Genomic DNA, 24,532 nt, shown 5'->3' on the forward strand with positions numbered 1-24,532 from the left:
AGCGAGTGTTTCACGAATATTCTCCAAGTGAATTTCCATTTCTTGATTCTTATTGAACGAAACGTCTACGTTTCGAACCTTAGTCGATTTTTAAAGTTCTGAAACAAAGTTTTATCGCAGATTTGGACTCCGAACCCGGAGTATAACCCAGACGTGATTACTAGGGGCACTTCATTTTGGTGAGTGCTTTCAAATACCGAATTGAACTTGATACTTGTATTTGATACGTGACCAATGTGATTACATGTTGTATACGTGAATTGTTAGGGCGAGAGTGTACTTTATTGCACTTGCCCTTACGTGACATATACTTGTTTATTGTTGCAATTGACTTGACATACTTGTTATGAGGCGCACACTTCCTGGAATTCCAGAAACCCTGCGGCAAGTTACTCGAGTTGAGCCGGCAAGGGCTTGGTCGATTGGGTAACGAACCCTGGGTCTCTTGTTTTGTCGAGTGGAGTGATATCTCCTCGACTAATCGGTATACTCGAGTATTACCACCCGTGTTTATTGAGGATTTTGGACCCAGTAGGGGGTGTGAATGGTGGACGGAGAGTAGTGTAAGTGGTGCTCTACTGGATTGGTTCCTTTACTTGGAAGTTGACGGAGTGTCAACTATTACGTGATCAAGCTCCTGATGATGAAATGGGAAGTTGGCTCCAGAGAGCCATCCGTATCCTTATGCTTTGGAATGATTATTGTTTATTGGATTATTGTTTCTTCTGAAAACTTTTACACTCGCTCATTTTGAGATTGCTACTTGACGTGTTATTGCTCACTTTTATGAACTCTTCATGCTCATTACTTTGCTATATCGAAAACTTGTACTTATAAATAATGGTCAATTTGCTATTTGGAACCTTACTGGACTTTTAGCTCATTCCACTCCATTTGTTTTCCTTTCAGGGGTACGAGCGAGGCGTGAGATATGTAAAGACTAGCGTAAACTAGTTATTTTTTACTTTTGACTTGTACTCGCACTATTACTCGAATAGAATGTTTTGTATCTGGATTGTATACACTTTGAACCAGTTTGGGTATATTGAGCTTTTGTATCTTGATTGTGCGTCAATGTAAATTATAAGATTGAATTGCGATGTTATTTATGGTCTATGGATGTATGCATGTGATACGATTGAGTGAGTCCTGGCGAGAGTTGGGTAGGCGCTCCGCCAAACCCTAGGGTACGCCCAGGGGGAGGTGGGGCCGTCACAACAAACATATATTTACTCTAGGTACAAAACAAGTGTAAGAAGCGTTAAGGTTATCTTACGTGAGTAGTCTGAGGTAGTTGGTGCTTACTCCTTTATATTTTCTGAAATGTTATTTATGAATTCTCTCACATGAAAATCTTAATTTGTTATATGAAAATTGGATCATGTATGATTATTTAATGTACTTTGTTATGCTACAAAATATGAATTGAGTGGTATGTTTTCATGAAATGAATGAACAATACATGTGATGCATGAAGTAGGTTCATATTATAAAAAGGTCTGAAGAGTCATAAAATAGACGATAAGGGCCATAGTCTTGTCATGTTATGACGATCAAGTTAAGATCAGGAAGAATGCTTGATCTATAATGGATGGTCAATTGTAACCATGTTCCCTACCATTGATCCATGTATGGGCAGATCAAGTGAAGATCAAAGAAAATACTTAATCCATGTATGGGTTAAATCCCAAAGTAAGTACTTAGAAGCCCAATATTGTATATACCTGTTTATGAGTTATGTTTTTTGAAATGAAATGATATGTTTGACATTTTGTATGATTTGTCAAACATTTCTACGATATGCTCATGGTACGTCATGTGATTTGGTGCAACTCAATTCTTAATGATATGTATATGTGTATTAAGAAAAAATACCAATGTTTTTCAATTAATTATACATTTGATATGGTATGCCAAATGTTACAGGAGTGTAATGTGTGTGTATTTTTGCATGTATATGTATGTGTGTGTATGGACAGAGGAGTAAATACTGCCTACTGAGCATCATGTCACTCAATCCATTACCTTTTACAATTTTTGCAAAATTCAAGGATTACGAGGTGGTCTACGTCAAGGACCTAGAATACAACTTGTACTAGTTATAGAGAATACAACTTGTACTAGTTATGTGTAGTTATAGAGAATAGACCCTAGAGTTAGGATTTTATGTTTATGTGGATATGTATTAGGATGTTGAATACTTTTTAACTTACATTTCTGATAGTTGTCTGGCATGCGGGCCCAATTTGGATGTTATGTTGTCTTCTTAGTTTTACTCTATGTTCTAAAACTTGGACAGGGTAATAACTCGAAGAAGGTTAGGGGTCAGGGGTCAAAAGCTTTGATCGGGTCGAATCGGAACAAAGAATCGGATGATGTCATTAATAAAAATTATTTAAAAATTAAAATACTATGTAAAATATTTAAGAGCATGTTAATATTAAAAAAGGTATATTTATATATATTTAAGGTTTCAAAGCTGTTTAACAAGAGCATAAAAATTAGAACAACAAGTAGCAATTTATATTATTCAATGAACATTAACAAGTTTAAAATTAAAATTGTGGACTTATTTGAAAAATCACACCAAACTTTAGGACATTATTTATAGACCATGACAAATTTCAGTTATATTAATAGTTTTTAGTATCCTAGGGGTCACAACATGATATTAAAAAACTTTGACCCCATATTAGGTCAAAACTTAATGTTGAAAAAGCTTCGACCCACATTCATGTTCCTTTTTAGTTCTTCCAAGCCTGCCGCACAAGCCTTCACCACTCCACTATCTCTGCATCATCATCTTCTTCTCCTACCATTTTCTTGACTCATTCTTCTTTTTTTTTTTTTTCATTTTCATTCTTGTTTTGTTAGTTATTTATTTTCAAACTCATAAAACATCAAACTTTTTATTTGTTTTCTTCAAACTTCTCATCTCCATCTCTCTTTTCTGCTTTTTTTTTTAATCTTTTCTCCTTTTAGATGCAAGAACTAGGATTAGATCTTGTTTAAGAGAAAATATTTTAATGGCTGAATTGAAGAAAGTGAAAAAAAGTAAAACTGGATTTGTAGGAGGTGAGATCAATAGTTAGAGGTGAATAGAGAAAGAATCAAGGAAAGGAAAAATGAAAAGGCTCCGGTGCTTATCTGTTTTACCGATTTCTGGACTAACCCGGGTTTTGACCAGGTTTGACCAAGTTTCTGCCATCCAAGTTTTTAGGATAACTCGGACCGGAGACATGGCAGGTTCCCGTTCGATCGGCCGATCCGATCCGAGTTTAAAAACTTGGGTTTTACTTATGTATTCCACTACAAGTAGTCATATTATTACTTATTAAAGTAGTATTGCTCAATTATTATTGTTGCCTTGTGTTCTCGAGAGAGTCTTGAAGGTATAGCAAATGCCCTATGTTTGGCATGTGTAGACTAGGGGTATGACATTTTTAGTGATATTAGAGCCAGGTTAAGATTGATAATTTAGGAGAGTCACATACTAGGAAAATGATAAGTTGTAGCTAAAAAGATTAGGCTTGAAAGGTCTATGCATGTGGTTTAAATTGAAGTAGCTACTAATGGTAGTATTGTGATTTCGTAGAAAAATGGTTGATCTAATCCATGTGGAGAACCAGGATTGTGACTATCAAGTTCATTTGATGGGATGCGATATGACTCGTCTTAGGAAGAAGCAAAGGTTTATAGAGATTTATACCTCAAGGAGTTAGAACGAGCCACCGACAAGGTTATGAAGACTGAGGCACTGGCAGACTGGATAGCAAATTAGACAAACGAGATATGCACTTTATTTGTGTCTATGGAACACTTAAGGTAGAGCAATGAAACTCTGTGTAAGGAGGTCAACTATCCCAAAGCAGAGAGGGATGAGCAAAAGGCTCTTCCTAACATGGAGCTGGAAGGATACTAGGAGATGAATACCTTCCTTGATGAGCGTGATGCTTCCTATCATGCATTAACCATGAAATTAGAGAAAAGGAGGCAGCCTATCTTTATTTGGATAGAAAGCCCTTTGACACTTGCAACTCAGTTGTCAAGATGGGCTCAGTTATGGCTCGATAGTGATAGCAAGACAGATAGCGAGCCAGAGTCTCACCCTAAGGAGGAATCATTATAGGATGTACCGATTGGTGATTATTCGGTAGAAGATCAATTGGGTGGTGAGGATGGCATCGATGAAGAGAATTTGGGAGATAGAGCAGTCGATATTAGTGTCAATATCCCAGGAGACAAGCAATAAAGAGGATTTAGGAAGATTTGACCTTTATTGTAATTAACGTTATTTGGACAAGTAGTTGGCTAGGTTTATTAATGACTGTTATTCAAATTATATTTGTTTATTGCTTAATAGGATATGTTTAGGAAATTGATGAACATTAGGTTCATCAGTTAATCCCTATAATAGGTTAGGATTTTGGATTTCAGTATGCAATAGAATTTGATGAAATTTCTAAGTTATGTAAGATGTTATTATTATTATACAACTTTGAGTTGATTTCTCTGATAATATATGTGCGTGTGTGTATGCTATTATTTTGAACAAGTTATTTAGCACTTTTGTGATAATCTCCAGGTATTAAGTTTGTAATGAGAATTGAGATTTAACGCTAGTTCAAGGAACTACTAAATCTAGGGAATACACTTGCAAAAATAGAGGTGCGTCTTTATGGCCTTGAAGGTTTGTTCTATGTAATTTCATAGAATTTAATGAATTTGTAGTTAATTTCAAGACCATAAGAGTAGGTATGAATTAGCTATAGGTATAATTGACACACTACGAAAATAGGTTTCACACACATTAAAAAATTATGTCATAATTTAGCCAAAGTAATGACACTCATTTAACCTGAAATTTCTTTCTTGTATTGGATTTCAAGTTTAGTTATATTACTAGTTTGGATCTTGCTTTTCTTTTGCTTATATTTTGTTAAAGTTAATACTTAGAGTTATGAATGAACTTTTTATATCTTTCTTGTGATGTTTATTTTGTTATATGATGATATTATTTTGAACAAATTATTTAGCACTTTTACTTATCAAATTATGGTTAACTAGTCATTAATTGTGATCATTTCAAGGTATTAAGTTTGCAATGAGAATTGTGATTTAGCGCTAGTTCAAGGAAGTGCTAAATTTAGAGAATACACTCACAAGAGTAAAGATGCGTCTTTATGGCCTTGAAGGTTTGTTCCATATAATTCCATAGGAGTTAATGAATTTGTAGTTAATTTCATAACCATGAGAGCAGGTATGGATTAACTATAAGTATAGTTGAATCACTACGAGAATAGGTTTCACATATATTATGAAATTATATCATAACCTAGCCAAGGTAACAACACTCATTTAACCTGAAATTTTACTAACAAGAGTAGTTAGGAATTTCATAACCTAAGGAGCATTTTTATTGTTATTTTTACTTCTATTTTATTACATGTTTGCAGTGTAGATTTAATTTCTTACATTTAAGATAGCCTAAATAATAAAGTAGTTCGAAAATCACTGATAATTGATCATTCTTCCGTATGGGATCGAGATCTAATATTTTCTATATTCGATAAATGATCTATATATTTGTAGAAAATAGGGTGTTTAGGTTTTTTAAAATTTGGAGTGAAAGAAAACCCTTGTCACTATACTTTTACAGAATTTGGTGTATACATAAATATTAGAATTTGACAAAAAGAAAAAGAAAACATCACACGTACAACAAAATAACGGTGAACCAAAACATATAACATATACAACAACTTTACATAACCTCACATAACACAATTGCATATAACATATAGATTTACATAAGGATACATTAAAACATGTAACATATTCAACAACCGTACACAACAACACATTTATCACAACCATAAATTGAACTGTTCGCTTATATTAATTCAATGGAAGCTGAAACTAGAACCCTTTGGTTCCAAGTGCTTCAGCCCAATCTTGAGGTACGTCATTTTTCATTTTCGGAATCAAAAGCAGAGGCTTTTCCCTTTTCAATGTGATGGCAATCAATTTTTCGCTCATATCAAGACTTTCTGGGTCCGATCCTGGGGGAACCAACCAATCAAATGCATAGACCAATGATCCAAGAAGCAGCTGAATCTCCGTAAGAGCCCAGTGCTGCCCAGGGCACATCCTTCTACCTCCACCAAATGGCAAAAGTTCATAGTGGGTTCCCTTAACGTCAAAATTTCTGCCGAGGAACCGTTCTGGTTTGAAGTTTTGAGCATCTTCCCATGTCTTTTCATCTCGTCCTAAGGCATAAGCATTTACAATCACCAAGCTATTCTTTGGAATTCTGTAGTTCATGATCTGGCAAGTTTGCAATGCACAACGAGGCACAAGAATTGGGTCCGGAGGATGCAATCGAAGTGTTTCTTTTATACAGGCCTGTAAATATGGCAGCTTGGTTAGGCGTTTCTCACTTAAGGCAGTTCCTTCAATATCTTTTGTCATGATTTCATCACGAAGTTTGGAAAAGGCTTCTTGATTTCTTGTTAATTCTATCATTGCCCATTCGACTACTGAGCTAACGGCTTCAGAACTGGGAAAAAGCTCCTGCAGTGTATAAAAGTTAGAAAGATCAATCGTGAGTTCTTGTTAAATCTCTTGTTCAATAATGAGTACTTACCCAAAAAAAAAAAAATCTTTTACTATTTCTATTCTATTCAAATGATCCTGGTAGACCACTAATGAGGTTTCGTTCATTGGTGGAAACAAGGTTAAGATCGAAAGCCCAAGAGACCTCGGCCTTTAGTGTTACAATTGTGAGTGGTAACATAATATAATACTATTATTTGTCTATTTAATCGCGGTTTGTCGGTACGTTATTGTTTTTAAAAATGTACTAATTTATAACATATGCTTGTTATTTTTCTACAAATTATATGAGTATACACTAAATTACGTAAGAAATACAACTAATCTATAGTAACAGGAAAATCCCAATCTAATGGTTGTGGACTCCAGCACCCTATTTGTCTTCAGTTTAGTGAAACAGTGCGCTAATGCAAGATGCCAATGTGTATATCTAAAAGCAATGAGAAATCATATTATCAAAGTAGAAAATCTAGGAGATAGACCTTACATACCGACAGGAAATTGTAGATCTGATAATCATCAAAGGACCTTTCAATCAGGACGTCTAAAATGTCATGGTTCGAGTCCTGCCTCCCTCCTCTTCTCTTGCTTACAATATCACCCCATACGGCTCTGTATATTTGGTTAGCCTCTACTGCTTTTTGCTTAATCCAAAAATCTAAACCCCCAATTGCAGGATAAAGGTCGGCTAAGCTTAGAATTACAATCCCAAGCATTTTTCTTGATTTCCTTTTCACTTCTCCAATATTGTTCCAAGACTCGACAATATCTTGGGACAGCATAGCATTAGTCAAAGTATTAGCAGTAGTTGCAAATAAAATGTCTGCAATATTTACCACTTCACCTTCTTTTGAACCCAAGAAGTGTAGCATCTCTTTGGCCTTCTCTAGTCTGATTCGTGAACACGATTCCAGCGCCTTAGCTGAGAAAAGCCCCATGTGGGAAGTGCTGCGTAGAAACCTCCACCTCTCATTGCAATCTGTGGCCAATCCCATTATTGAAGTGTGAATTTGTGGTATTCGATTCAATATTTGAGGAACGTACCTTCCGGATAGATCCCGATCATGAGTCTTGAGTACTTCTCTAGCAGCTTCTGGTGATGATGCAACTATCGCCAGTCTTGCGCCGAATCTCAAAGACATTATAGGCCCATAAGATTGTGCAAGCTTGGCGAGAGAAATATGTGCACTCTTCCATTCAAGGTCGAAAAGGTTGCCTATGACCGGCCATGCAAATGGACCTGGTGGTAGCCGCGAATTGCGCTGGGCAAACAGAAAAACTAGAATGGGCGACAAAAATATGAGAGAATAGAAAAGGCAATTATAGTAACCAACATCAAGACCTCTGATGTCCATATTCTAAACCGATCGATTTTTCTTTGAGTAGTATTGCTCGTAGACTTGTTACAAGCTTCATATGTACATGCATTCATATATATAAGCAAAGAATATAGACGTCTTACCAATCTTACGGTGTGCGTGAATGGTACAATGATGACCAGAATAGTTCATCAAAGTTTTTAATCAAAGCATCAATCACACTGCGAATATTCTAAAGATAACTTCAGCTCAAGTTCAATAGTTTAGTAGTTAAAGATGCTTTCCATGGATCACATTAGACGAAACTTTGTAAAAACACAAGTCATCATTAGAAATTACATATTCTAACAAAAATACCTTTTGGCGCCAAAATAATTTACAAGAACCATCTAGGTAATATAAAAAAAGAATCAGGCATTTTCTATTTTTCAGTCTTCTGGTAGTGTGATTAGATTCCTTTGTTCCCAATTATTGCCGAGGTGTATCCTCCTTTTTTCTTGTAAATCAAGACTGCAGAGAGGACAAAAAACCGTAAACAAATGGTGCGCCTTTCTTGCAGTCAGTGTTAGGATGTTTGGAATTCGATTTCCATCCTTTACAGTTTACAGATACAAATTCACTGCCAAAAAAAAAAAAGAGCGAAGCTTTTAAATTGTTAATATGAAAAGCGTTTAAAGATGCAATTTATTTTAGGCACAATTTAAATATGAAAGATTCTTAAAAAGGAAAAATAAGATTTGTGAAAGGAAACAAATTAAGAAGTATGCATAAAGAATGACATTATGGTTGAAACATCCCTTTCAAGCAAGCTCAGTAATGAGTGTGTATTTTGCATGTTTTTATGTTATTTTATTACTTAATTTTGACTGTTTTAGTCATTTTAATAGTTGAATAACTAGGTTCTAGTGAAATTTGCATTTTTTGGTTTAAATATAAAAAATTGCATTTCCATGTATTTAACTGTGACTAAATCATCAAATGAAAAAGATATTTAAATTTTTATACATATAATAAACGTAGAGCCGGCACAGAAGTAGAGCCGTCCCGGACTTCCCTGTAAGAGTTATGAAAGTTGTTTTATCATGTCTTGTAAGCAACACGCTGAAGTTGACGTTATGAATAATTTACAGACTATGCACATATGCTAGTTGACAATAATAAAGGAATAAGTGACAAAACTAGAACGGTCCAGATCCACCTAGATGTAATTGCCAACATTAGCGGTCCAAATGTAATCTCTCTGCAGAACACCCTAAGGGAGTCCCTCTGCAATTGCCGAACTTTAACGGTCCAAATGTAATTGAGTTGAGATTAGAGGGTAGAATATAATAGTGGCGATTAACATTCAATAAGTTACAAGGGTGAGACTAGTAGCTGGAACTACCCCAGATCTACCTTGAGTTTGTATATAAAAGAAATTATTGATCACTAGGAGGGGACACCGCCCACATGCACGGTGTGAAATTACAGGAGGTATGCCCAGTAAAAGCCAAGTACGTCCACGTAAAATAGATAAAATTTTTTTATAAATTATTGCAAGTTGCATGCATGGTTTAGGTAAAACGTCTCTTGCTGCAATTTTCTTACCTTGCAAAGTTGCATGGTTATGTGTATACAAAGTTCGGTTGAAGACTATTTTTGAATCCCTTCTTAATCCTTATTCAAATCATCTCTTGCCGCAATATTCTTACCTTGCACAAGAGGTTACATAAAATTTTGTTATTGAGGAGGTTTTTCCTTCATCGCGAATCTTAAAAATTTAAATGACATATTTTTTGCAAGTATATAAATTGTTTATTGAATTTAAAGGATATTAGGTGTCGATCTTGTATGAAAAATTGTCAATTACTGATGGTTTCGAGCTCCTCCATTATTTAGACTATGGCAAATAAAGCAAGTAAATTTACTCTATTAACATGGAAGAAAAGTAGTAAAAATAATAGCAAAAACATTCCTAGGATTATGGATTTACTAGCTACTCTTACAAGAGAAATTACCAATTAAATGAGTTCATTTACCTTGGTTAGTTATGGCATTATTTCGAAATGTATGTGATATATGCTTTTGTCAACATACCAATCATACCTATAACAACTCATACCTACTAATGTGATATGAAATAGCTATAAATTCATTAAATTCTATGAAATTGCATGGAACAAGCCACCAAAATCACAAAGATATAGCCCTACATTAGTGAGTTAATTCTCTAGGTTTAACACTCCCATAAACTAGTATTGAGTCATAATAGTTATTGATGAAAGAACACCTTAAGATGATCACAATTAATGGTGCCAAATTAATTATGATTGTAACACAAAAGTTTTAAATAACTTACTCAAGAAATAAGGTGAAATAACTACGAAAACTTCACTTAATAATTTTAGAAGTTCATCCACTCCCTTGGTATTCAAACTATTAGAACACAAATGAAACACAAACAACAACCAAACTTGTATATTCACTAAGCATGAGAATCGATAAAAGAAATAAAGTGATAGAAAAAATGTCACCCATGTCACTTAAGTTCCAATCTCTCCATCTTCATTCTCATCATCATCTTTGTTTGGCTACTGATAAGTTTGCATTTTGAGTGATTTAAGTGTATTTTATTATTTAGTTTTTGTTTGTTTTATTTATTTTTATAGCTAATTAACTAGATTTGTAGTGAAGATAATATTTTGTGGTTTAAGTGTGAAAAATTGCATTTCTATAGATTAAAATGGTGAAAACTTCATGTTTTTGTAAGTTTTAATGATTCAATCACCTAATGGAGTGAATTGAAAAGATATTTGGATGATTGTTGATGATTTAAAGTAATTTAAAGAAGACATGAAGTGCAAAATGTTCAAAAGATGAAATGCAATCAAGTATAAAAGTAGAAATATTTGACAGTTTTGATATCTTTTGGTATTTTGGCTATAATTTGCAATAACCATCAGATTGAGGTGATTCTTCAGTCATTTTTTAAGCTAATACATAACTCTACATTTCTTATGAAGATATCAAAATCCAGTTCATGAGTTTTCCTAGTCAAAAAATCGAAATAGCCAGCCATGAGTTTTCTAGTTCATAATTCTTTTACTTGTGTTTGATTTCTTCTCTTTATCTTGTCTTTTTATTTGTTTGTTTTATTTTGCACATTGATATAATGTTTCTTAAGTCACTATTTTAAAGTTATCATCCAAACAATAGGGAACAACACACACACACACACACTACCTAAGGGAAACCCACAACCCAACCCAAAAGGCATGCTGACTTTCAGGCTACATTGAGGACCTTAAGTAGTACACACACACACCACTATTTTAAAGTTATCATGACCATATCTAATACGGGATGATTGGATAGTAGGTCCTAATGCGAGACTCATTAAGAGGGGCCTCAAATGTGAATTTTTTTTTTAAAAAAAGTGTAGTTAATTTGTAAGCGCCTAAGTGCAAGAGGTAAAATAATTGTGATTATATATAATCATATGATAAGTTAAATTTAAGTATAGCTTAAGTTGTTAACTAATACTCATTAAGCATCCGCCAAAAAAACCCTATAAAGGACATAGTATTTATTTATTAGGGGTGATGACACTTTACCCCCCTGAAAGTGGGGGGTAATGGCACTTTGCCCCCCTCAATCAAAAGAATAGACATTTTACTCAACTGATAGGTAGTTAAAGTGCTTTCCATGGATCCATTTAGACAAAGCGTTGTAAAAAGACCAAGTCATCCTTAGAAATTACATATTCTAACAAAAATACCCTTTTGGCACAAAAAATAATGGGCAATATTCCTATTTTGACCTTGTCAGGAGGGAAAACTAGCATGTGAAAGTGATATAAGACCTAAAAAAATATAAATTGAAAATATAAGAAAAGATATAGTTCAAAATTATTTAATCTTCTCAAAACCACACCAAATCTCCTCTCAAAAACCAAAATCAAATTCCAAATGCAATCCTGTGATTTGGTTGATCAATCTTGATCAACGAATTCCTACAAGTGCATAGAGTCGATTGTAGTCATAAATTTCCTAGAGTATTCTAGAGTCGAATCCATAGGGATGAATTAATTTTTGCTACTTTAGTTTTATAGAAAAGTAGTAAGATTCAAAGGATCTATTTTTAACTAATTAAAAAAGATAGATAATCAAATCTAATACATAAAGATGAGAAAACAATTAACAGAGAATAGGGTTTCAGATTTTGATCTAGAGTTTGAGTTAATTATCTAGTTAATTTCTTAATAAACCATGAACGCATGACACAATTGTTTTATTTTAGATTATCTCTCGATACATCTAAAGTGTGTCTAATTAAATCCTACGTCTGTCTTGAGATCACAAGTATTCAATTAAACCCTTTAAAAACTTCAGTGATATAAATTTGTTATACAAATCTTAAGCTACTCTTGTGATTAGGCTAAGTATGTCTATCTATCTAGTGCATGGTTATATATCCTTTCTCAGTTCAATACAAACCCTAAGAGCATGTCTATGGTGGTCAATCACAAACATGTAATTAAATCAAGACAAAAGTTAAGAATTTAACTAAGATAAATAATCGAAACTCCTCACAAAACCCTAACCCTAGATATAATTTAGTTCAACATATTCATAATTAAAACTAAGAATTCAAAGGAAAAGATACAAATAAGAAGATAAAGGTAAAGAAAACTTCTCAATTTCCCTTACTTCGATCTTCATCTTGCTCTTCCTCTTTGAATCTTCAACTCTTCCTCCTTGATCTCTCAAGAAAAGAAGATGTAAAAAAAGATGAACTAATACTAGCCTAATGTTTTTCTTCCTAAAAATGGTCTAAAAAACCCCTATTTATAGTTTCTTGAAAATATATCCTAAACATGGTAGGAATAGGCTTTATTGGAGTTGAAAAATCACGTTTTCGTCCATTAATCTGATGAAGACTAGCCCAATGTCTGGCACCGGTCATTGGGCCAACCTCAAAACATAAAAGAATTTGGAGATGTTCGGCGGGAAATTCCTGCAATGTCTGGCGATGGTTATGGATCCGTCTGCGGATCGGTATAAATCCGTGCTCAGATCTCTTTTGAAGCCCCAAAACTCTATCAAATAGGCCAAATTAGTTCTTGTTCAAAACATGAAAGTTGTAGCCCTTTGAATAAATTTCTAACGCTACAAGAATCAAGTCATTTGGAGGTCTAGACGTTGAGATATGTCTAAAATATTGAGACCTAATCGCAAGAGCATTGCAGCGCAATTGTGCTTCAATAATTTGGATTTTTGACCTTGAAAATGTGAGAACCAAACTCTGATGTTGTAGAGAATTTTTTTAACTTCAAACTGAATCAAGAATCATCTCAATCCGATTTGTGTAATTCAAGTTATTGCCAAAATATTGAAACATATTATTCTTGCGAAACCTCTTTCTATTGACTTTTTCCTCTTTCACTGATTCTTCATACCACATTTGTAGTCCATTTTTTCTCAAATTGAGGCCTTGTTTGGCAAGCAAGTTTTTGTCCAAGTTTGTTTGCTACAAGTTTTTTAACAACTTTAGCTACATTAACCTAAAAAAACTTCTCAAAATTTCTAACTATATACTTCAAAATATCCAAAAATTTACACACTTCAAAATTTTTTTCTACAACTTCTATAGTAAACTACAGTAAAGTTTTAGGCAAACGCCCAAAAAACTCACTTGCCAAACGGGGCCTTATTTTTTCACCTATTAGAAAAATATAAGAGCAAAATTAAGTAGTTTCTATCCAAGATAAAGTTCAAATAACATAGTTAACTAGCAACTTATACCTATAAATACACTACAATTTATACCCTATCAAACTCCCTCACACTTAGCCTATGCTTGTGTTCAAGCACAAAAACAAAACCAGTTAAATACAAATAATGACTATATTCAAGGTTGTCATTATTGGAGCAAACATTCTAAGCAAGTGTCAAGTGCTAATAGTGAAAATAAAAGTGATACTTCTTCAGTTAGCCTTTAGCACCATCAACCCTTTCAGCTCTGGCTAACTAAATTAGGAATATAAAATATTTAATGAGCAATTCCATGGAAATGACCCAACTATTAAGCAAAATCTCAGACACATAACCACACAAATCAACAGGCTATTATTATAATCCACATTTTTTCCTTTTTTCTTTATTTTTCTTTTTTTCTTTCAAATTCCCTCGCACTTAAGCTTTTTCACATTTTAACAAGGGGATCGTATTTAATTCTCAGCTGTTTAAGCCTTTTAATGCAAACTCCGACATCTCTCAAATAAAAGATCCTAGTTACACAACTTTTCGCCGCTAAAAAATCACATACTTATAGCTGTTACCACTTTTTGATGTGAAAGTCGACTGACAAGCGTGGGATATATATATAACAATTAGCTCATTTACAGTCAAGTTTTATATTTATAAAATCCTAAATAACCTAAACGCGATTTTTCGCAAGTATACGAGTCGAGATTAAGTATAGGGTATTAATGGTTATACCCACAAAAAAGATTATTAATTACCAATAGTTTTTGAACTCCTTTATTATTTATACTACCACAAGTGCAAGAAATTAAACCAAGACTTGTGAGATTTGAGTATGAGTTATCCAAGATTTAAAACATGAACAGCTTCACAACCACTAAGGGGATAGACCATTTAAACCAGACACATAGATGGATGGAGAGATCGGTCCAATAGGAAATACGAAGGTATTGGTCCATTTTTTATTCCCAAGAGACCAGTTTCGAGTATGGATCAGTAACTAGAGAAGTACAAATAAGTGATCCATTTTCTCTACCCAAATAAATGGTCCATATTGGGTTTCATGAAACCCATTTAAAGAGAGCACTACAAATAAACGGTCCATTTTTCTGCCTAAGTAACCCATTTGGAGTATGGATCAGTTTTGTGAGCCATGGCAGATTCCTTATAGTCTGAATAGCATCGGAAAAGGTGCCAGGATATGAATAAATGGACTTTCATTGTGAAAGGTGTCGGCAGATTTCTTATGGTCGGAATAGCATCCGCAAAGGAGCCAGGTTATGAATAAATGGACTTTCATTGTGAAAGGTGTCAAGGGGACGGAGATCAGATTGATCATTAGGGACTTGAAGATGATGAGGCCCTAGGCTGTAATATGCTTTTGGAGAATCAAGAAAACGACAAAGTACTTGTGCAACGTTGTAAAAATAATAAAATAAATTACTAAAATAGGGGTTGAAATATTAGATAAAGAAGTAGAGAGAGAATAGAGAATAATTTTCTTATTATTTCAAATGATGAAAGTTGTTACAAGAGAGTTTAGCATACATCTATATATAGGTAATACAAGATCAAAAATACATGAATTCTATTAAATATTTATTCATGAATTTAGTACGTCAAGTACATCAATTGAATAGTTCCATAAATGAACTAATGTATAACAAAAAATTTCATCAAATGTACCAATGAATGTTGTCGAGAATTCATGAATCAATATTCTCAAGAATACAAATGGACATCCACATTTTTAGTTGTTTCATAACACTTTCTCTTGAATGTCTATTATACAAAGAATATGCTTCATAAAAACGTTAGTAGGGAAAAGTCCAATGGAACAAAAACCCTACTGAAGGAAAAAAAATACACTATTCTTGTGTATTAATTTCTCCTCCTGATATAAATATTATTTGAGATCTTTTAACTGCTGCATTCCAATATTCTTCATTAATTTCTCAAATATTGCAGTCAGTAATGCCTTAGTAAATAAATCTGTCAAATTATTGTCTGATTGGATTTGTTGCACATCAATTTCGCCATTCCAATGTTGTTTCATAGGAGAAGAGCTAAATCTTGCTAATAGATTCATGACAAATAATATATCTAATCTTGTACAATTAGTAGGATACATTAGTGCACCAATTACACTGAGATATAATACTTCAGGACCAAATATCTTTTTATCTTCCTCTCTCGATCTAAAAGAATTCTTATTAGAATCTAGTGATTTGACGACTATTGGGTTACTTAATATATGTACTTCATCCATATAAAACCGCTTTAATACCTTTTGGGTATCAATAGTTTGGTGGACAAAAATTTCACCTTCCAAATGCTCAATTTATAAATCAAGGCAGAATTTTATCTTTCCAAAATCTTTGATCTCAAATTCTTTTTTCAAATATTCGAAAACTTTTTGGGGCTATTCAGGAGTTCCGATTAAAATCGTCAACGAATATTTATATTTGATTGGCTTGATACCCTTTAGGTATTTTGGACTACAAGTCAAAAAAATCTTTTATTGTACTAGTGAATTTGATACTGATAAAACTACATCTTTCTCTTTTTGACTAATCATTTGTTTACCGACATTCATCAACCAATCAAAATTCATGATCCTTGTCAATTTTTATAATATTAAATGCTACATTTCATTAGGATCCAATTAAATTTCTATGATTTCATTCTCTTCAGAAATAAACTCTTCAAGAGTTAGCTCTTCATGAGCGACCTCTTCAGGAGAATAATTTTGTCATGATATTAATTTAAGTTTTGGAGATATTTGAAATCAATATATACTTTATTTAGGTAGGCCGACCATAAATTCATTTGTAACACTTGTATATTTCGTGCAGGAATATTTGATTTAATGGCTTTTCTGGAGTCGGTAAATATTTCTGACAATTGGTTTGCAACTTTCTGCAAATGAATAATCTCTTGAACTTCTAGTTCACATTATTTTTTATGAGGATCGAGGAAATTCAATTTTTCAAATGATTTTCTTTCGGTTGATCTTTTTCTCCCCCTAATGTCGGGAGCTATAAATGGATCACTCATTAATATTTCACGACGTTTAATTATAAAGGGTGATTCATATCAGACATAGATTTTTAAATTTCTATTGGAGCCATATATAATATAAAGGGGGTATGTATAAATACTTATCGGCTCTCAAATATTCTTACTTTTATAAAATCATAAATTTACTGGGATCAGTAAACTTCTGGTTTACTGTAGGTGATGATTATAAATCAGACAAGAATGAAGACAACTATATCGATCATTTCTGTCTCAAATGGTTATTGTGATATAATCAACCTTTATCTCACTAGATCTCTGAACATGATATTTATTAATGTTTCATTTAGTACCTTGATGTGATATCCATTTTGGCAGTTGTAGTTAAAATTCAATAAACTCATCAAGAGTTGGGAGAGAGTAGTGCTTTATTTATGACAGTCTTTCCTCCTACAGGTAGAAATATAGTAGTGGTTCTTTTGAAACTTTCAATCACTTGAGCACTACCACTAATTGTGTTTGTCTCTCTTATTTTCAAATTGGAACATAGTGTGCATAGTAGCACTTATTAATGAGATACATCTCATTGTCACAATAATTCTTATGGGACAAATATCATCACCATAATCCTTTGATTCCGAATGTTTGACATCCATTTCTCCTTTAGGAAGAAAAGTTTCAATTGTTATCATAAATCAAATCGATCTTCATACACCTTTAGAGTGCTTAAATAAATTGGGCATATCAAGATGTTATTATAATTTTAATTCATCAAATGTACTCAAGACATTTGTTTTCAAGATACTTATTTTCTTGTCCTTATTATTATTATCCCACTGCAGGTAAAAATTTTTACTCTTGCCATGGTAAAATACATATTTACCAAAATCATAGTCATGGCTACAACCATAGCTAGTAAGTTGAACTTTTAGTTGCATTCACTCCTGGGAACGAATTAGAGTCAGTGTGCAATAAGAATAGAATACTTCTCAAAAATTTTTCTCAATATTGCTACTATAAGAGCATATTTAAGGAATCAAGTGTGGAAATATTATTTTCAACATATCTCATGAGTAAAATTTTCTCTACATGATTTTCACCGAGAAGTAATTTTGAATATTGCAAAATTATGTTCTTGCAACCATGGGTAAATTTATCAAATCAGGCTTTTGAAATAAAGACCATTTTCAGCTAGCCAAATCTTTCTTTAAAGAACGACCATTTTTAGGCAGTCAAATCTTTTTTATTTAAGTATTTCAAAGGACAAGTAGATCCTCTTACAATAGGAGGTAAGTATCCATAATAAATAATTCTTATGATAATAAGGATAAAAAAATAGAATTGAAAGAAGAAATATTACCTCAAAGATGTCGAAAAGTATATGTTTGTACTTAGTAGTTTCTCATTAGTAGATACTTGTACTTTGAGATTGAAAACTAAGACAAAGGGAGAGAAAATACTCTTCTTCATATCTTTGGACTACACAATATACATATATATATACACAAGTGTAACCTAATTTAGATCCTAAAATCATACTAATCTAAATCAATTTACTACCTAATTAATATATGATACTATAATTATATGATACCTAATTAATACATGATACTATAATTATATGATACCTAATTAATACATGATACTATAATTATATCTTTCCATAATATCAAATCACATATCTTCAACACTCCCTCTCAAGTTGGAGCATAGATGTTGCTCATGCCCAGTTTGTTACAAAGGTAATCAACTCGAATCCCATGTAGAGCCTTCGTAAAGAGATCTTCCAATTGTTCTCCAATTCTTACAAATCCTGTAGAAATCAAGCCCTGCTGTATTTTCTCACGAACAAAATGACAATCTATTTCGATGTGTTTTGTTCGCTCATGAAATACGGGATTGGATGCAATATGAAGAGTCGCTTGGTTATCACACCACAATTTTGCAGGCATTGAGGTTTTGAGACCTACTTCAGTTAGAAGTTGATTTATCCACATGATTTCACATATCGATTGTGCCATAGCTCTATATTCTGACTCTGCACTCGATCGCGAGACAATATTCTGCTTCTTATTCTTCCATGAGACCAGGTTTCCTCCAACAAAGACACAAAATCCAGTTGTGGATCTTCGATCTGCCTTGGATCCTGGCCAATCAGCATCTGAAAAACACTCAATTCTAGTATGACCATGATTTTTATACAGAATACCACGTCCAGGAGCTCCTTTTAAATAACACAAAATTTGTTCTACAGCTGCCCAATGATTAACAGTAGGATTAGACATATATTGACTAACAACACTAACTGAATACGCGATATCTGGACGAGTCACTGTAAGATAATTCAACTTTCTAATCAATCTTGTACACCTCCCAGGATCTTCTAACAATTCACCTTCTTTTGTGAGCTGCAAGTTAGGAATCATTAGGGCACTAGCTGGTTTAGCCCCCAATTTTTCTGTTTCAGATAGTAAGTCAAGAACATATTTTCTTTGGGACATGAATATCCCCTTCCTACTCTTTGCTACCTCAATACCCAAAAAATACTTTAACAATCCCAAATCTTTTGTCTGAAATTGACTATGGAGAAAAGTTTTAAAAGATGAAATACCTGCAGCATCATTCCCAGTGATAACAATATCATCCACATATACTACCAACAAAATAATACCAGTTTCAGACTGTTTGTAGAAAACAAAATGATCAGATTTGCTTTTCTGCATTCCAAACTTTTCAACTGCTAGACTAAATTTTCCAAACCAAACACGAGGACTTTGTTTCAGCCCATACAAGGACTTCCGAAGATGACAAACCTTCCCAGACTCCCCCTGAGCAACAAACCCTGGTGGTTGCTCCATATAAACTTCCTCTTGGAGGTTTTCATGAAAAAAGGCATTCTTGATATCTAGTTGATGCAAAGGCCAATTATGAGTGGCTGCCATAGAAATGAATAACCTGACAGATGTTAACTTAGCAACAGGGAAAAAAGTGTCAGAATAATCCTCTCCATAGATTTGGGCATAGCCTTTGGTAACAAGGCGAGCTTTTAACCGAGCAACCGACCCATCAGGATTGAATTTAACTGCAAAAACCCACTTACTCCCAATGGCCTTCTTCCCTGCAGGTAAATTTACTAAGTTCCAACTATCATTACCATCTAGAGCATTCATCTCCTCTATCATAGCATTGCGCCATCCGGGATGGGATAGGGCTTCATGAACAGTTTTAGGAAGGGAGATAGAATCAATAGATGTAATAAAGGAACAAAAAGATGTGGGTAAATGATTATAAGATACACACGAAGACACAGGATAAGTGCATTGACGCTTACCTTTACGAAGAGCAATAGGAAGATCATCACTTGAGACAGGATCTAGTAACGAAGGAACTGGTTCAGAACATGCATCAGGAGACTTTTGTCGTCGAGAATATACCTGAGTAATTGGAGGTTTAGCAGGGAAAGATCTTGATGATGTGACAGTATAGATTAACAAATCATCATCCTCCTCCTGACATGAATGAGATGAGGATGGGGTAAAAGGTGTATTTTCAAGAAAAGTAACATCAACTGACACAATGTACCTGCCGAGACTAGGACAATAACATCTATATTCTTTTTGGACACGAGAATAACCAAAAAAAATACATTTCAATGATTTGGGATCCAATTTAGTGATTTGGGGACGAGAGTCGCGGACAAAACATGTACATCCAAAGATTTTAGGTTCGATAGGAAACAAAGGTCTATTTGGAAAAAGAGTGTTATAAGGAGTCCCACCATTCAGAACAGATGAAGGCAGACAATTAATTAGAAAGCAAGCTGTAGACACTACATCAGCCCAAAAATATTTAGAAACATGCATTTGAAATGATAAGGCTCTTGCAGTTTTGAGCAAATGTCTATTCTTTCGTTCTGCGACCCCGTTTTGGGATGGTGTATCCACACAAGAGGTCTGATGAATAATGTCATTTTGCACCATATAAGATTGAAAAGGTGCGAATAAATATTCTTTGGCATTGTCACTTCGCAATATTTGTACAGAACGTTTAAATTGGGTCTTAACCTCAGCACAAAAAGCACAAAAATGAGAAAACAACTCTGACCGATTTTTCATCAAATATAACCAAGTCATACGAGAATGGTCATCGACAAAAGTAACAAAATACTTGAATCCAGTTTTAGAAATGACTGGATTACGTCCCCAGACATCTGAATGAACTAATGCAAAAGGAGCATCCGCTTGTTTATTGACTCTAGGACTCAGATTAACACGATGATGTTTGGCAAACTGACAAGACTCACAATCTAATAAAAACAAACTCTGAAATTGTAGACAAAGTATCTTTAACAACGGGAGAGAAAGATGACCCAACCTACAATGTGTTTCAAATGGAGTTACAATTCCGGAACAAGCTATGGACTTTGGTATCTGTGTGTCAAGAATGTAAAGACCTCCAGATTCATGCCCTTTACCAATAATCTGCTTCGTCATAAGATCCTGAAACAAGCAATAGTCAGGAAAGAATTGGGCAGAACAATTGAGGGCACGAGTAAGTTTACTCACAGAAATTAGATTAAAAGACAATTCAGGCAAACTTAAGACAGATGATAATGAGATTAATGGAGTGGGGTTAACTGATCCTGATCCAAGAACACAAGATTTTGACCCATCAGTTAAGGTAACTGTAGGTGCAGATGTGTATGGCTGAAAGGTAGAAAATAGACTAGAATTACCTGTCATATGATCTGTGGCACCATAATCAATTACCCATTTGGAGGACGAGGACACAAGGCATGTGTTTGGTTTACCTGACTCAACGATGGCAGTTACAGGAGTAGATGAAGACTTTAATGATTCTTGATACTGAGAAAATTTAGCAAATTCATCTGCAGAGATCGTAACAGACTTTTCATGGTTAATAGCATCATTGGTAAAAGCAATATGTGCGGATTGAGTTCTCTGGTTCCTGTACTGCAATTTCTTACAATCACGCTTCATATGACCCGATTTATGACAATAGTGACACACAACCACTTCTGCATTTTGTCCCCGAGTGTCAATTCCTTTACCACCACATTTGTATTGCTGTTTTCCAAGACCAACAAGAGCACTGCTGGACTGAACAGACTGGGTATTCTCTGTGCGAAGCACCCTACTAAACATATCTTGCAAGGATGAGATCTCAGGACTGGAAAGAATCTGAGATTTAGCAGTTTCGAATTCAAGTGAAAGACCAGCCAAAAAACTCATAATTGCCATCTGTTCCCGTTGAGTTTGCTGAACTTTCACATCAGAACTAAAAGGTAATAACAGATTAAACTCCTCATAAGTGTTCTTAAAATCCATAAAATAAGTCATGATGGACTTATCTTGTTTCTCTGCACCATAAAAAGCTTGACATACCTCATATATGCGAGAAATATTCCCTTTACCAGAATACAAAAATTTTAAATATTTCATTAACTCCTTAACAAATTCACAGTGATTAATTAAACTAATTACCTCACTGTCAATAGAATTCCGTATTTGCAGGAACAATCTAGCATCTTCCCTTAACCATGTCAGTCTTGAACCATCTTTTGGAGGATCATCAGTCAGATGATTGTCTTTATCAATGATTCGCAGATAAAGACGAACCGTTTTGCTCCAATCAAGATAGTTAGAATTGTTGAGTTTGTGGTCCGTGATCTTAGACATCACAGGAACCACATCAGACGTAACGACAGATTTCGTTTCTGCCATGGGTTTAGAATTAACAGAAAAAAATAAAAAAGGACAGTTCTGAACTCTTTAAAACAAGAGTGAAGAATAGAACACAAATATATCCTATACAGAACCAGATGAACCGAATGATGACTAATGAATTTTCTGGCAGCGGACAGAGACCCTAACCTTAATGGTAGGGCTCTAATACCATGAAAACTAAGACAAAGGGAGAGAAAATACTCTTTTTCGTATTTTTGGACTACACAATATACATATATATATATACACAAGTGTAACATAATTTAGATTCTAAAATCATGCTAATCTAAACCAATCTACTACCTAATTAATATATGATACTATAATCATATGATACCTAATTAATACATGATACTATAATTATATGATACTTAATTAATACATGATACTATAATCATATCTTTTCATAATATCAGATCACATATCTTCAACAGAGATCATTCAAAAGTTAGCCATAAAAAATTGAAATAAGTTTGTGGGTTAGAAATTTACCTCAAAATTCACCAGAGAAAGTGCCCAATAGTTTATTTGACACTGGTAGAATCGCGGCAAAGTCTTGTGTTTCACTTTTACTCAGAAGTAGAGACTCGTGCTGATAACGTGTTATAAAACTAATAAAATAAACTGCTAAAATAGATATTGGAATATTAGATAAAGAAGTAGAGAGAGAATAGGGAATAATTTTCTTATTATTTCAATTGATGAAAGTTGTTACAAGAGAGGTTAGCATATGTCGATATATAGGTAATACAAGATCAAATGTATATGAATTCTATTAAACACTCATTCATGAATTTAGTATTTCAAATACATCAATTGAATAGTTTAATAAATGAATTAACGAATAACAAAAGAATTCATCCAATATACTAATGAATCTTGTGAAGAATTCATGAATCAATCTTTTTGAGAATACAAATGGACATCTGTATCTTTAGTAGTTTCATAACATGCAAGAAAATTTTGTTTGGAATATTATCATGGCTTCTTCAATTGATTTCTTGTTCGCTTTCGCCATAATTGTGAAATATGGGCCTTGTTTGGCGAATGAAGTTTTGACTATTTATCTAAAACTTTACTGTTAAGAATTTCTAGAAAAGCTTTTTGAGTTGTGTAAAAACTTTTGTTTAAAAAAAAACTTTCCTTTCTTTTCACTTTTCTTTAGGGGTGGGCGCGGGTCGGGTACCCTACCCCATTCACCATTTGGCTGACCCAACTCGAATTTTGCGGGTCAGCCATTTTTTTACCCTTATTCAACGGGTACCTGCCCTGCCCCGTCCCACCCCATTTATCATTTAATTAAAAAATGATTTATACCAATTTAATTTTATATTTTACACATTCATCTAAAATTTAATAAATTTTTTTTCTAAAAAAAGGTTTCTGACCAAGAAACAAACATGTGAAGAAAATATAAGATAAAGGAAAAAAATTAAAAGAATTCGAAATCAATAAAAGTTTGAAATAAGTAGCATAACTTTTAATATATATGTTCCACATTAATTAAATTTTTTTCTATAAAATATAAGATCATGGTCTCTACAAATGAATATTGTAAATAAACTATAGTCTCTCATATTTGTAATGCAATTTGTTCAATAAAATTACTTATTTAGTTCTTATTATTTTATAGTGTGTGTATAAAAATAAAAATAAAAAATATACATATATATATGCAGGACGGATTGGGTACCCGCAGGTTTTTAATTATGTGACCTTAACCCGCCCCGCATCTTAATGGGTACCTGACCCTCTTTTGACCCGATCAAATAATAAAAATCGGATATCCTAATTTTCGGATCAGATCGGATCGGATATGATAGGTTTTCGGGTTAGCGGATAATTTTGTCCACCCCTACTTTTCTTTTTCCGTTCTTTTTCCCTTTCTTTCCTCTCCCCTTCTTTTCCCACACCCTACTGCTTTTCTTCTCCCTACCTCCCCACTGGCCGACCACCCGCGTCACCCTTTTTTTTTTCTTCTTTTTTCTCCCTCTCCTCTTCTCCTCTTCCCCTCTTCCCTGCCACCTCCTTCCTCTTCGGCGGGGAAGGGCCAAATCTGGTCATGAGAAGGAAGAGGAAGGAGGAGAAA

General features: G+C 33.8%; 1 protein-coding gene across 1 annotated transcript; it reads right to left on the reverse strand.

Moving 5' to 3' along the window:
• Positions 1-5,919: 5,919 nt before the first annotated feature.
• On the reverse strand, positions 5,920-7,970 carry LOC113769120 (probable (S)-N-methylcoclaurine 3'-hydroxylase isozyme 2). Its single transcript, XM_027313596.1, has 2 exons — positions 7,107-7,970; positions 5,920-6,573 (listed from the first exon to the last, which is right to left on the reverse strand). Exons 1-2 carry the CDS (start codon positions 7,968-7,970, stop codon positions 5,920-5,922), a joined length of 1,518 nt encoding a protein of 505 aa, XP_027169397.1.
• Positions 7,971-24,532: the final 16,562 nt, after the last annotated feature.

The sequence above is a fragment of the Coffea eugenioides genome, chromosome 4 (genome assembly GCF_003713205.1).
Source record: "Coffea eugenioides isolate CCC68of chromosome 4, Ceug_1.0, whole genome shotgun sequence".
NCBI classification, from domain to species: domain Eukaryota; kingdom Viridiplantae; phylum Streptophyta; class Magnoliopsida; order Gentianales; family Rubiaceae; genus Coffea; species Coffea eugenioides.